At 52.8% G+C, this 15664-nt stretch overlaps 1 protein-coding gene across 1 annotated transcript; it reads left to right on the forward strand.

Moving 5' to 3' along the window:
• Positions 1-1648: 1648 nt before the first annotated feature.
• Positions 1649-8999, forward strand: LOC307105756 (uncharacterized protein; the record flags this gene model as incomplete). The annotated part of the gene is made up of 5 exons (XM_079781646.1): positions 1649-1751; positions 3003-3084; positions 4350-4474; positions 5187-5290; positions 8823-8999. 5 exons carry the CDS (start codon positions 1649-1651, stop codon positions 8997-8999), a joined length of 591 nt encoding a protein of 196 aa, XP_079637772.1.
• Between the last annotated feature and the right edge of the window lie 6665 nt (positions 9000-15664).

The following is a 15664-nucleotide window of genomic DNA, read 5'->3' on the forward strand; positions in this document are numbered from 1 at the left end:
GGCAGGCAGCCTGTCCTCAGAGGGTGGCCGGAGCCTCCTGGTGGCCGAGGGCTGCTCCTGCCCTTGCCTCCCAGCCTGGTCCCAGCACTGTGCCCCCCTCCCCCCATGCCAGTCTCTGCCTCGGGAGTCTGCCCCTGCCAGCCCCGCCGGCCACGCCCCGTGTGTGCAGGGCTCTCTGACCTGGTTGTCTGTCTAGTGACTATAAGCAGCCGTGACAATTGTTTTCCTGTAGCTCCTCTGATGACAGATTCCCTTCCTTTACAGTTCAATTTTTACTTTTCAGTCACAGTGTGCATTCACTGTGATTTTGTGTTGCTTTCAGGTGTACAGCATAGAGGTGGACAGTCACACACTTTACAAAGCGGTTCTCGCCCTGGCACCACACCGAGTTATTGTTGGCTAGGTGCCCTTTAGTCACGGGGATGTAAAGTACAAATTATTTTCTAAGAGAGCTTGGTTACTATGGCCTTTCAGCAAATGCTTACGGCGTGATGACAGTGGCAAGCTGGGAGCTGGGGACACAGAGGGCAGAGACCCCTTTCTCCCCCCATCCCCTCCTTTTGCACCCATCTCCTGCCCCCCACTCCCCCCCCCCCCCCCGCCAAGGTCTGCTTTGCTCTCCCACCCTTGCCAGGACCTTCTCTGCACCTCCTTCCCTGGAAATGACTCCCCACCTCCTCCTGCCCCTCCGGTCCCCACAGGACGCCCCAATTCCCAGCAGGCCTGGGCAGGAGGCCTCTGACCACTGGGCCTCCAGAGGGTCCCCGCCTCTGTCACTCACCCTCAGCCCTGCTTTTCGTGGTGGCGAGGAGAAAGTTGAGGCTGGGAAGGAATTGGTAGGACAGAGGGGAGAAAGGGGGAGGAGAAATGGCTTCTTATTTCACCATCGTTTCCTCCGGGGCTTTCACCGATTTCCCCACGCCCATGGGAGGGAGGCAGCGGGCAGGCTTGGCCCAGAGAGCCCCCACCCAGGCCCAGAGGCAGCGGGGCAGGGGAGGGTCCTGCGTAGGCCCAGGCCTCCCCTCCTCCCTGCCCCCCTCCCCACCTCCCACCTGCAGTCTTTGCCTTCCTCAGCTCTTCTTCCCAGACAGGCTGAGCGGCTGCTGAACCCGCCAGCTCGGGCACCTCTCCTCAGGGCGGCCACTGCCTCCCCAGCTCCCACTGAGGGCCATGGCCTGGGAGGCCACGCACCTGCTGCCCCTTGTCCTGCTGGTGCTCCTGGCCTCAGGTGAGGGCAGAGGCGTGGGGGGAGGAGGAGGGATGCTAGTGAGGTGGCATGAGGGGTGTGGGGAGGAGGGGTGAGGCGGCAGGGGGCGGAAGGGGGGGCACTGAGTATAGCGCAGGGAGGACTTCCTGAGGAGGGGGCCCCTCTAAGCTCTGGGGCAAGCAGGGGGCTCCCTGACCCGAGGGTTAATTCTCAGGCTCCTGGGAGCAGCGGCCACAGCTGCTGCAGAAACGGGAAGGGGAGGAAGTCTCCGTAAGGTGCGAGTATCCACCCCAGAGAGGCTCGAAGACAAAAACCTGGTGCAGAGAAACACCAGCAGGAACTTGTATCATATTAGTCACCAGTCCCAGGCTTTGGAGCCAGCCTGGAAACCCGCGATATGTCATCAGGGATCAACCCCGATGGGGGTACTTCACCGTCACCATGACTGCGCTCAGAGAGAAGGACTCGGGTCTGTATTGGTGTGGAACCTTGGAATCTTCCGGGATCCTTATTCTCAGGACCATCCGTCTGGTGGTATCTCCGGGTGAGTCCTTTCCCTCTGTGTGTGCTTCCCAGGTTCCCTGAACCACAGGATGCGGATGCCGGAAAGGACCTAAGTCAGGTCCCCAGCCCCCATGGCTGAACCCCAGGCCCCTTCCCAAGGTCGCCGCTGGTTACAGGCAGAACCAGCACCAGAACTCATACTGCCAGCTTCGGTCGGTTCTTCCTTCCCCAGCACACACACTTCTCCGAACACTTGTTGCTCACAGGACTCCCCGTCGACTCAGGCTTGAGCAAGCCTGTCTTATCGGTCCATTCCGGGGCACCCTCCCCCTGACCTTCTCCCGAAGGGCTGTGCTTGAGGCGGGTCACAGGTGACTGGGTTGGGCTCAAGGAATGTGGACAGGCAGGAGACAGCCACAGGGAGGCGGATGTGGGTGAGGATGGGAGCTGTAGGGCCCAAGGACTCAGGGGGCCTGGGTCCCACCCTGCACCCGCCCCTGATACTTGAGTGATCTTCAGCCTCAGTGTGGGAAGCTTGAGGCTCCTCCTAATCCTGAGCCCCTCCCCCATATGCCTCCTGAAAACTTCAGAGTTGCAAAGCCCCCCTACATTTCCCCGTGATGGTCAAGGGTGAAACAGTACCTTCGAAGATCCCCGCCCTGCTGCCGAGCCTGCCCAGCTGGGAGCCTGGCGCACCCACATCAGCTGCTCGGTCATTCGCTGCCCAAGCCTGGGCTCACTGCCCACTCCATGTAGGGCATGGGGCTAGGCCCTGGAAGGGGAATGGGAACCCTGAGACATAAATAAAACGTTATGATGCAGGTGGTGGGTGGCATAAAGGAGGCATGTTGGATGGAGGCCCAGAGGAGGGAGGGGCCAGGTTGCTGGTGAAGGCCAGGAGTACGGACCTGCCTGCAGGACTCCCCAGAGGAGGTGACACTGCAGGGGCCTGGGTGGGCGAGCAGGAATTTATCCAGGGGAGGCACAGGGTTTGGAAGGGAGGAGGGCGGCATTACAGGTGGAAAGTGCCCGACATGTTAAAAAGCAATGGAAACAGGAGACCATGGCACACAGCCAGCATACAAGCGACAGCGTGACGGCTCCTCTAAAGCCGCTTGCCCTGAGGGCATGCCCGCCTCCATGCCTTCAGGGGGCACGTGGTGCTTCTCAGGCCTCACGTGGTCCAGGGCCCAGCATGGGCTCCTCCCGCCCAGGACTGGGGCTAGGAGGCTGAGCCCCAGAGTGTGGGACAAACAGAGAGGAGTGCTCCCCTCACTGTCGTCTCTCACAGCTACAACCCTGACCACCACCAGGACCACCGGGACCACCACGTCCACAACCGGGACCTTTGCCACCAGCTCTGTCATTGACAGGTACTGTCCCCCCTCCCTGTCCTCTTAGGCCTCCATTGCCTCCCATCCATTGCCAGCTGTGCCAGATCCCTCCAACTACATGTTCCCATGGATACCTGGCCCTCAGGGGATGAAATGGGGCCTTTTCCAGGTCACTTTACCTCTTCGAGCCTCAGTTTTCTCATCTGCAAAATGGAGTCAGTGACTTTCCCCCCCGTACGTCAGGGTTTGCTACCTTTGGCACTATTGACATTTGGGGCCAGACAATTTTTTGTTGTGAGGGGCTGTCCTGTGCATCCCTAGCCTCTACCCACCAGCCCGTAATAGCACACACCTCCCCCGGGTACCCACTGTGCCAGGTACCCAGGCAACCGAAAATGTCTCCAGACAGTGCCAAGTTTGCCTCTGGGGACACAAAGGACCCAGTGCCTGGCCTGCTCCGTTCCCTTTCCCCGCTCCAGCCCGTCTCCGCCTTTCAGGGGAGCCACGGGGTCCAGGGAAAGGCTCATCGCAGTGACCTCAGCCCACGGCCTGACTTCTCTACCTCTGCCGCGTGGTTCCCAGGCTCCCGGCCCTGCGACTGGCCTGAGGGCTGGTTTTCTTCCCACCTCTGCCCTCCCACCCTCTCTCCGCCCTCTGTCACTGCAAATCCTGAGCTCCTGCAAACTCCAGTTCCCTCTCCAAGGCGTTACACCAGGCACTAAGGGTGCTGTCAGTGTAGCTGAGTAGTCGGTGTCCCCAGAGCTGCTGCCTCACCCCATGACACCTGACACGCCAGGCGGCTGCCCTAGGAGCCTGCTGTGTTGTGAGAAAGTCTACCTTTTCTTCCTTTGACTGAAGACAGGGCCTGTCAGAATGCGTTTATTGCGTACAGAGCTCTTTGTCAAAGGACACGGGTATTCTCCGAGAGCTAACTGCACCTCTCAGCCAAGGGCTGAGGGTGAGGGGCTGGGACCAAGAGCAGTTGAGGGAAGCTGCCGGAGAGGTGAGCACAGGTCCCAAAAGAGGGGGCCCGAAGGCCAGAGAGGGGACAGAAAGCAGCCAGAGCAAACCTGGAGATACTTCAGCATTCCTGCTTACAGAGGAGGAAGGAAATATGCCCAGAGGCGGGATAGGCCTTTGGCCCGGGGCAGAGACCTTGGCCGACCCCAGGGCAGAGATCTTGGCCGAGGGGCTGTCTCCTGGCCAGCTCAGCAGGAGCGTCCAGACCACAGGCTTGGGGTGGGATGAGTTCCCCCAGAAGCCTGGCTCCTTCTCTCCTCACCTGGCTGGTCCTCGTTCCACAGCTCCCCAGACCACTGGAAGGTCATCCTCAGCGCGATGGTGGTGCTCCCGCTGCTGCTGGCGCTCACCCTCCTGGTGATCCTGTACTTCGTCATCAAAGCCCGGCAGCGGCGACGAGCCAGGGCAGGTAAACCCTCCGGGTCTGAGCACGCCGCCCAGCGCCCCCCCATGTGAGGAGCCTGCGAGCCGTGAGACAGGCTTATGCCCCGTTACCAACCAGGAAACAGGCTGAGAGGCCAGCGCCAGCTTGCCTAACGCTGGGTATTCTAGTATCCATTTGAGACCAGATATTTTATCATCGTTTTGTAGTTAAGGATTTTAAAGCAAATGGATGCGAAGGCCTTTCTGGTGTGTGGCACTGTGTTTTTAATCGTTGCTATCACATTTAAACATTGCCTTCCTAAGCACTTTTTAATCTCCAAGTTCTAAGTTTTAGCACTGAGCACGTGTGAAATCTATGGCATGTTGTGCAAGATGAGTGTACCCGTGCCTTTTGATGATTCCTACCTTGTTTTTTGTTGGTTTGTTCAGGACATTCTCACTGTGTTTATTAACCACATACCAGTGATGGGTCCGTGGACCTAGAATTGATCAAGTTTACTGGTTTGATGCAGATTAGATGCAGACAGCCAATCGGACTTGCTCCTTAGTTTAGCACTAACGTCTGCTTTCTGGCACTGATCTGTGCTGGACCTCCCGCAGGATGGCACTTCCCAGCCAAGCCCAGCCTCTCCCCCGTCAGGCAGGGTCCCTTCTACCCAGCCAGGACCTCCAGCGCCACCCGAATTGCCAGGAGAGAGGTAGAGAGGGGTCTCTCCTTTAAACCTGTTTTTTCACAGGTGAGGGCAAAGCCCATCACATCCATGACATTTCCACCCATGAGGATGAAACGGTGCATCGGACGGATCCCCCCGCACGTCAGAGGGACTCCCAGCTTTCCTGGGTATCTTTGTTTTCATTATTGTTCTTTTTAAGAAATATGTTTTTATTGATCTTAGAGACAGAGAAAGGGAGAAGGATAGAGAGACAGAAACATCGATGAGAGAAAAACATTGGCTGCCTCCTGCATGCCCTCTACTGGGGATCGAGCCCACACCCGGGCATGTGCCCTGACCAGGAATAGAACTGGTGACCTCTTGGTTCATGGGTTGACGCTCAACCACTGCGCCACACCGGCCGAGCGGCTGCCACTCCTCCTCCTCCTCCTCTTCCTCCTCCTTCTCCTCCTCCTCCTCCTCCTCCTCCTCCTCCTCCTCCTCCTCCTCCTCCTCCTTTTTCTTCTTTTTCCAACTTCCTGGCTTCTGTTTACTTACAGTTTCTATTTACTCTGAACCTGGACTCACTTGTGACTGGTCATGCCCCTAATGCCTTGTCTATGCATGTTCTTTTTCCATATTTCCCAATTCAAACTCCTCAGAGAGGGAAGGAGAAGCTGACTGACCAAGCTTTTGACCTTCCCTCTGTGGGAGACAGCTTTTAATGCCGACTCATCTGCGGGTCATGACGGCCAGTGGCTCAGCCACTCTGGGTCCCACCCCCAGAGACTTTGGGCTAATGGGTCTGGGGTGGAGACTGAGATGGTGGTGCTGGCCCTCTGACCTTACTGCACTCTGTGTAGCCTTCCTTATTACTTTATTTTATTTTATATCTTTATTGTTGAGAGTATTACAGATGTCCCCCTTTTTCTACCCATTGCCCCCCTCTACCTGTTCCCACCCTGCCCCAGGCCTTCGCCACCCTGTTGTCTGTTTCCATAGGTAATGCATATTTGCATGTACATTTTTGGTTAATCTCTCCCCTTCCCTCTGAGATTTGTCAGACTATTCCATGTTTCCATGGCTCTGGTTCTATTTTATTCATCAGTTTATTTTGTTCATTAGATTACCTGTTTGTGTGTTTTGATTTTTACATTCAGTTGTTGACAAATATGTATTATTGCCATTTTTTGTTCATATTTCTTCCTCCTCCTCCTCCTCCTCCTCCTCCTCTTCTTAAAGAATGCCCGTCCACATTTCATGTAATACTGGTTTGTTGGTGATGAATTCCTTTAGCTTTTTCTTGTCTGTGAAGCTCTTTATCTCACCCTCAATTCTAAATGACAACTTTGCTGGGTAATCATGGTTGTAAGTCCTTACTATTCATCACTTTGAATTTTTCTTGTCTGCAAAGTTTCTGTTGAGAAATAAGCTGACAGTCATATGGGCACTCCCTTGTAGGTAACTATCTGCTTTAAGAATTCTCTCTGTCTTTAATCTTTAGCATTTTAATTAGGTTGTGTCTTTGGTGAGGGTCTCTTTTGGGTTCCTCTTGTTTAAGACTCTGCACTTCCTGGACTCGTAAGTCTACTTCTTTCACCAAGTAGGGGAAGTGTTTGTCATTATTTCTTCATATACTTTTTCAAAATCTTGCTTTCTCTCTTCTCCTTCTAGCACCCCCATAATGAGAATATTGTCATGCTGAAGTTGTCCCAAAGGCTCCTTACACTATCTTCATATTTTTGGGTTCTTTTCTCTTTTTGCTCTTCGGACTGGGTATTTTTTGCTTCCTGATATTCCAAGCCACTGATTTGATTCTCAGTGTCCTCTACTTTATTGTTGAATCCCTATAAATTATTATTTATTTCAGTTAGTGTAGGCTTAATTTCTGACTGGTCCTTTTTCATGTTTTTTATGTTCTCACTAAGGTTCTTGAAATTCTCATTTAGATTCTTGAAATTTTCATTAAGCTTCTTGAAGCTGTCATTGAGATCCTTGAGCATCTTTATAACCATTATTTTGAACTCTGTATCCAGTAGTTTGTTTGCTTTCATTTCATTTAGTGTTGTTTTGTGTGTTTTTTTTTCTGGAGATTTCTTTTGTTCTTTTATTTGTGACATGTTTCTTTGTTTCTGCATTTTTGGCTGCTTCTCTGTGTTTGTCCTATGTATTAGGTAGAGCTACTATGTCTCCTGGAATTGGTAGAGTGGCCTTGTGTAGTAGGTGTCCTATAGGACCCAGTGGCTCAGTTTCCCCAGTCATCTGAGCTAGGCACTCTAGGGGCACCCCTGTGTGGGCTGTGTGAGTAGTCTTCTTATAGTTGAGCCTTGATTGCTGTTGGCATCACTGGGAGAAATTGACTTCCAGGCCAATTGGCTGTGAGGACCAGCTGTGACTACAGCAGAAGAGCTGCTGTGCAGGAGACACCCTTGTGGAGCACGACTTGCTTCAGTGGGGCTTTGGTGGCCACTGAGTCTGCTCCTTAGTGTGTCACTCATGGATGTGTAGAGTTGTAATCTGGTGTGGTCTGAAGCTGTCCACTGGGTAAACTGGCTCTGGGGCCTCACAGGAGGTGCAAAATCAGCCACTGCCTGCCCGCCTCCATGAACTACAGAGTAATCTGCAGATGGCTGCTACTTGTGTTGGGCTTGAAAGTAGCCAGGAGAGGCCAAGCTGTGAAGCAAGGCAGGCTGCTGCTAGTGCCTGGTCTTGGGCTGCTTATTGATAAATATGGAGCATGCTGACACCAGCTGCTGATTGTTTGAGAGAGTTTAGGAAAGCCTGAGCCAGGACAGGTCAATTGTATGGAAAAAGAGCTGCAAACAGCTTGAGTAGGATGGCAAATTGGATGAGGCAGGGTCTCAGGGAATCACCTGAGCAAACAGTGTGAACCAGGTAGATGGAGACTCAGATGTGGTTGCTAGTCAGCTCTGTGACTGTGGCGGCCTCAGCACAGGAACCATGAACCTTGTGAGCACCCCTATCTGGGAGAAAGCCACTCCCAAGTTCTTGCTCCAATGCCAGGCAATCCAGTTCCTCTCTGTATGTCCCTGGAAACACCTAAGCCATTACCCGAGCACTGAGGTAGCTCAGAGGGAGCAAATCTGAGTAAGTTCATGCACTGGCCCTTTAAGAGGGACTCCAGCAGCCTCGGTGTCACTCAGCTACAACCCCCATTGGTTTTTATAGCCCAAAGTTAAGGAGACCTCTCCTCCCGGCACTGGAAACCTGAGCTGAAGGGTCTGATGTGAGGCTTCTCCTCACGAGAGGCCTCCACAGCCAAGATATCCCTCCCGATTAGAAACACGCCGCACGTGTGTGTTGGATCAGCCTGTTCCACACCTCCACCCCTCCTACCAGTCTCAGTGTGCTTTCTTCTTTACTTCTCTCATTGTAGGACTTCCATCAGCCAGCTTTCTGGTGGTTCTGAATGATGGTTGCTCTGTATTTTAGTTATAATTTTGATTTAGTTGTGGGAGGCTACAAGTACCATGTTTGCCTACGCTGGCATCTTGGTTCTTCACCTTCCTTCTTCTTAATCATGTTCAGTGATGGTGCCCTGGCTGCCTTCTGCCATCCCCAGAGTTTCTGCAGGATCCACACCCTGTCCCATACCTTATCCCTGTCCCTATCCTCGGCACAACTCTGGACACCCAGGGGCCACTGACCACTCCCAGCTGTGATCCATACAATGGACATCTGTCTGTCTTTGATTCCCAGGGCTCCGATCAGCATATAGGCTCTGGCAAGGACACTGGGGACATCCACTATGCCTCATTTACCCACCTGGAGCCCTTCGGCCTCGAGAACCCCATCTACGTCAACACCCGCCCCAGCCCGAAGCCCACACCTGACCCATTTCTGGATGTGGAATATGCCAGCATCACTAAAAACTGAGCCCAGCGCCCCAGCCGGCTGCCCTGGAGGAATCCAGGATCTGAAGGCAGAAGTCACTTTGCGGTGAGCAGCTGTGTGAGGCACAGGGCTGCTCTCCCAGGGACGGGTGACTTCTTGTGGCCGAGACGGTCCCAAACTGGAAAGGGCCATCCCTTCCTGCAGCGGAGATGAGGAAGGGGGAGCGGGGGAAGAAAAGCCTTATCACCCAGAGGAGAGAAGCTTTGAGTCTGAGGGCTGCGGGGCGGACTGTGGGGGCCAAGGGGTTTCTGGATACCGGCCTACTCCCCTCTCACTGGAGAAGGTCTGGGACCCAGTGCTTCTGAGTAACCCAGTCTTCACCTCCCTCTCTGGTCTCACTTCCTTCCTGAGCAGGCTGTGAAATCCTGACGGTTAGGAAAGTTCCTCTGCGGGTGACTGTCCCCATGAGCACCCCCCCCCCGCCCCCCTTAACTGTCCTCACAGGGCCTCCAGGCCAGGCTGCAAAGTTCTATCTGCCACCCCAGCTCCTCTCCTCCTTCTTAGCCTCCTAATTCTAATCCATCCTCACTCACGACCCTCAGGACGCTGGCAGTGCCCACTGCTCAGGGGTCCCCCTCAGCCGTGGCCTTGCCAGGCAGGGCGTGGTACCGGAGTGTCCCTTCCTATTGTGGCCCACACAGCTTCATCGGAACTGCCCGAGGCGCCTCTGCCTTCCCCGGAAACCGCAACCCCTCTGCCCACTGTGTCTCAGGCAGACAGAGCGGTGAGCCAGGCGCCTGCTTCCCTGAAGTCCACGCACACAGGGCCCTCTGGAGACAGGCCCTAAAGGGGAACCCTGAGCCCCGGGAACTCCAGGCCCTGTGGGCAGACGGGGTGCTCTCTGCTCCTGTCTCTCCCAGGACTGGGAGCTCGCTGCCTCCTGCTCAGGTGGCTGGTTTGGGAATTTTCCATCACTACCTTGCTCGCCTTCAGTCATGATGGGACCTCAGCCTTGTCCGCAGGATGGAACCTGAGGACCAGAAAGGGAGAAATGGGAGGGAGAGAAGTTGAGGGGGAGGTGTTGTGGTCTGCAGGCTTGTGTGGAAGGAGGAGGTCTGTTCTTGGATGAGGTGGGCTAAGTGCCTGTCGCTTGTGACATCCCTGCTGACATCACCTTCTCCCAGGTTCCCGGCCTGGAGGACGCGGTCTGTCCTCAGTCTGAGGCTCCAGGGGAGTGTGATCATGCAGACCTGAAGGGCCAAGGGGTGAGGGAGGCGGGAGCATGGCGGGCGCAGATACTCTGAGCGTCACCTTGGCTCCTCGGCGCTCAGCGCTGCCCTACCCACCGCCCTTCCCACCGAGTCCTCCTCCTGCCACCAGGTCTGCCTGCTGGAGGCAGGGCCATTGCTGTACCCGACCTCCCAGCTGCCTGACCGGGCTTTGAAAAGGTCATTGGCATTAATTACACTTCACTGACCTCTGCTCCTTCATAGTTCCGGGTTCCTGGTAGCGCTCTGTCTTGGTCGGTATTGCAGTCTACAAACCCACAAGAAAGCCCCTCTTCACCACCATCTCCCCGATGTGGGCTTCTTGCTGGCATTGCTCTGGCCGCAGCCTCAGTAGCCATCCAGGGGTCATGTTCCTCACAAACTAACAAAACCCAAAGGATGTGCTCAGACTAGAGCTCCTATAATTATATTCACTGGACAAGTTCTCATGGGTCCCTGCCAACTGCCAGACACTGCTCAGGATTGGGGATACAGAGAATCCCTCTAGTAAGCCAGCATTTATGGAGTGCTTCTTGTGGGCCGCCTCCCTCCACATGCTCTAGTGGCTTAAACATCCCTCCTAGATCAGTACTTTCCCCCCCATTTTACAGATGGAGAAGTTGCACAGAGAGATTAGGTAACTTCCCAAAGTCACCCAGCTAGTCAATGGTAGATCCTGAAGTTTTAGTAACCACAATGCTTCTAGGTCTCTGGTCCTGTAAGAATTCATTGCAGTGTGTGTGTGTTCCCACACATGTACACAGTAGATAAATGTATGAAAAAAAAATGGCAATACAAAGCAATCATGGCTACAGCTGGAGGAATGGTAAAGGTGCTGGGAGGGGAAGGGGCATCACAGCTTTTTCTGATAGGCGCTTCCAGGAGCCCAGAGGGGACGTAGGGGTGTGGTTGACTCAGCTGGGAGTCAAGAGGAGAGATTCCCGATGAACCAGTGGCCTCAAATAAGAGAGCTTGGGTTTCTCCTGCTCCCCTGCCCCAGGGAGAGGGCACAACTATCTATCCACAGGGAGGAAAGAAAATGAGATTCCTACCTATGGCTTACACAAAGATCAATTCTAAACCCAATGTCGTTCGCCAAACAATAAAATGTTTAGACAAAAATGTAAGAGTTTTTATGACTTCAGGGTGCAGGAAGACTTCTTCAGCAAGGCATCACAAGCACACACTGTAAAGGGGGGATGTAAGATATTTGACTCCATTCATATGAAAAACTTGAGTACAAAAGAAGACACCAGGAATAAAGGGAAGGATGAGGCACAGACAGGGAGATGGCATAGGCAATGCATATAACTGGTAAAGGTTTAGTAGCCAGAATTTATAAATAATTAAAAGGCCAAGCCATTTTTAATTGGCAAGTTATAGGTAAGAAATTCACAAACAAGAAAATTTAAAAACCAATGGCACATAAGTATTGTTCAACTTCACTAGTGTTCAAAGAAATGCAAATCTCAACCAAATACATTCATACCTAGCATACTGGTAAGGGGCTTCAGATACGTCTGCAATCTTTTATTTAAACTAGAGGCCCAGTGCACGGATTCGTGCACAGGTGGGGTCCCTCGGCCTGGCCTGCAGGGGTGGGGCTGAAACCAGCTCTCCGACATCCCCTGAGGTGTCCCGGATTGCGACAGGGCGGTTCTCAGGTAACACACCCCGGAATCGGGCTCTCTCCTCTCTGGTTCCAGGTGTGTCACCCAAGAACCACAGCTGCCAAGTCACCACCGCTCAGCAGCTCCTCTGCTGAGCATCTGCCCCCTGGTGGTCAGTGGACGTCATAGCTACTGGTCACATGGTCAAACGGTCGGATGGTCAGTTAAGCTTTTATATATATAGATATATATAGTATTCATAGATAGATAACCTAACATTTTCTAATTTTGAGAATTTGCAATAATAACCACAGAGCCCTGACCAGTGTGGCTCAGTTGGTTGGGCATTGTCCCATGCACCAAAAGGTTGCCAGTTGGATTCCTGGTCAGGGCACGTGCCGAAGTGGCAGACTTGATCTCTGGTAAGGACATGCAGGAGGCAGCCAATGGATGTTCCACTCTCGCATTGATGTTTCTCTTTTACTCTCCCTCTCCCTTCCTCTCTCTCTAAAAATCAATAAACTATTCTTTTAAAAAATAATCACAGAAAAAAATCTAGCTCTATGTATGAATTTAGGCACTTCAAATGGCTCCCCCCTCCCCCTGCTAAAAATGCACATAAAAACACTAGGTTTCTATCACTTAGAGATTTATGTAACATAGAAGGACCAACAGAAGAAAACTAACACATGGCATTATATATAAATTTTGCTGTTACATAGTATGCTTTACTCGTAAACTTCCATCTAACAGAATGTAAGAGATAACAAGCTCCCCACCCCCTACCCCCACCCCAGATCTGAACTATTTTTTCCTCTTTTTCTTTTCTTCATTTTCAATACAGCAAAAATATTTAGATTTGACAAAGCTGATGGATGGGCACATTTTCAAAGTCCCCATGTATCTTGCTGTCAACATCTGGTAGTTATCTCCTCACGTCTTCTTGAGCCAATTTTCCTGGCTCATCAATGCTTTGCCCACCCACTGAAGTCTTGTCCCCTCGGGTCAAAAACGTAGAGATCAACACGCTGGGCCTGAGGCTGGAGAAAGTGTGGGTCCTCTGCCTCTCTGCTGCCTGATACCTTCGTCTTGCCTTTCAGGAGGCGCGATGTTTGCGTGTGTGGGGATGAGCTGGTGATGTGGGGCAGGAGACTGGCTACAGGTGGTTCTGCTGCATGACCGTGGCCTTGTGACACAAAAGGAGGGACTCACAAACCGAAGCTAATTACAGCTTTTGAAGTATTTCGATTTGCTTCCCAATGCTCCGCAAAACATTAGCATTTTAAGAGATACTAATAAATGTCATGTGAAAATAACCCATGCCAGCCCTGGCCAGTGTGGCTCCGTTGGTTGAGCATTGCCCCTTGCGTCAGGAGGTTAGCAGTTCAATTCCTGGTCAGGGCACATGCCTGGGTTGTGGGTTTAGTCCCCGGTGGTGGTGTGTGCAGAAAGTAGCCGATTGATGTCTCACATGGATGTTTCTCTCTCTCCCTCTCCTTTCCTCTCTCTCTAAAAAATCAATAAGCTAGTCTTTAAAAAAAGGAAAGAAAATAACCAATGTTAGTAATATATTTTCTCCAAATATTTGAACACTAGAGGCCCGGTGCATGAAATTCGTGCACGGCGGGGAGGGGGGGTAGCAGGAGGTGTTGTCCCTCAGCCCAGCCTGCAGTCTCTCCAATCTTGGACCCCTCAAGGGACCTTCATTTTTTCCTTCAAGAGTGTGGTGGAAAAACCCTAGATTACCTTCTTGGATTCTTATAACCCAAATTACCAAGAACACTGCAATTGGTGGCCTACAGGGAGCTTAGCCAATGAGTTGTCAGAAAAGGTATTTACTCTCAAACTGGTTTGGCTCAGTGGATAGACCGTGGGCCTGCAGACTGAAGGGTCCCAGGTTTGATTCCTGTTAAGGGCATGTACCTTGGTTGGAGGCATATCCCCAGTGGGGAGTGTGCAGGAGGCAGCTAATGGATGTTTCTCTCTCATTGATATTTCCAACTGTCTATCCCTCTCCCCTCTTCTCTGTAAAAAAAAAAAAAAATCAATAAAAAAAATTTTTAAAAAAGGTGTATCCTCTGCAGCTCATGCAGCCCCTGGGTTGTGTCCACTGGCCTAGGGGCGTGTCCCTGCCACCCGGTGGTGGCTGCCGGGGTCTCCGCACACCCCAGAGGCCAGCAGCCATCCCCCTGTGGAGGGCGCTAGGCTGGGGGCATGGACACTTGGTGCTGGAGCTTGGAAAGCCTCTGGGGCGGGGTGGGAACATCCCCGTCTCCAAACGCCCCAAGGCCAGCAGCCAGCCCCACCATGGGCCCCAGGCTCGAGGCTTGCAGGGACCCCGGGCAGCACACAGCAGTGGCCGCCAGGGTCTCGGCACACCCCAGAGGCCAGCGCCTGGCTGGGGGCATGGCCCTAAACCGCCACTTTGTGTAGGAGCCTTTGCAAGCCGCTGGGGGCGGGGCGGAACATCCCCGTGTAGCTATAGCAATGCAGGGATATTCCTGCCCGCCAGGTTGCTTGGCGCCTACACCCATAGGCTCTGAGTGGCCAGGGGGTGTTCTGGGACCCCTGCCGCTCAGGACCTAAGCACGGGCCTACAGGCTAGGAGTGGCCTGGGTCTGGAGGATGTTTCCTGGACCCAGTCCGCTCAGCGCCCGCATATGCAAATTAACCGCCATCTTGTTCGCTCTGATTGGCTGTGGGCGTAGCGGAAGTGCAGTCAATTTGCATGTTTCTCTATTATAAGGTAGGATAAGGAAATATAAGTTATGCTTATCACAATTTGCAAGAGTCATCTCTCTTAGTATCTATTAACTAGAGGCCTGGATTCGTGTACTGGTGGGGTCCCTTGGCCTGTCCTGTGCCCTCTCACAACCCAGGACCCCTGGGAGATATCAGAGAGCCAGTTTCAGTCTGATCCCTGCAGGCCAGCCCAAGGGACCCCACCAGTGTACGAATCCATGCACCAGGTCTCTAGTATGCATATAAGATCTTTGGTTAATCTCTTCCTGCCCTCCCCCTTCCCCCTTCTCTCTGAGTTTCATCAGTCTGTTTCATGTTTCCATGCCTGTGGTTGCCACTCCTGTGTTGAGCATCTGCCTCCTGGTGTCAGTGAGTGTCATAGCTACTGAATGGTCAGCAGGTTGCTTAGGCATATAAATATATATAAATTCACACATACACACTAGAGGCCCAGTGCACAGATTTGAGCACCACTGGGGTCCTTTGGTGTGGCCTGTGGGGATCAGGTGGAAATCAGCTGTCCAACGCTGCCTGCCACTCCTGCCTTCTGCTTCCACTCATCCCAGCCCCACTGCAACTGTGCGGGCTTGCGCCCAGTCAGTCCCAATCAGGAGAGGCTCACACCACTGCAGTGGCGCTCGCCAGCTGTGAGCCTTACCTCTGGTGCCTGTCGGTCAGCTGAGCAGCGCTCCCACTGTGGGAGTGCACTGACCACCAGGGGGCAGCTCCTGGTTAAGCGTCTGTCCCCTGGTGGTCAGTGAGCATCATAGCGACCAGTCGACTGGTCATTCAGTCGTTCAGTCATTTGGTTGCTTAGGCTTTTATATATATAGATAGAGATAGGAGGCTGATTAAATATGTTCAGCAATATCCACACGAAGGAATATTATGTAAACATTACAAAAGTGAAATAGAACTAATCCTGTTGAAATGGAAAGATGACCTGGATATATTAAATGAAAAAATACAAGCCACAAAATAATATATCTAGCGTGAGCTTGTTTGTGTTTGTGTCTCTGTGTGTGACCATAGAAAAAAAGACTAAATGAACAGCAAAACAGTACTAGCAATTATCTCTGGGGAAGAA

This window comes from Cnephaeus nilssonii (assembly GCF_951640355.1).
Source record: "Cnephaeus nilssonii genome assembly, chromosome: 9".
Lineage (NCBI taxonomy): Eukaryota > Metazoa > Chordata > Mammalia > Chiroptera > Vespertilionidae > Cnephaeus > Cnephaeus nilssonii.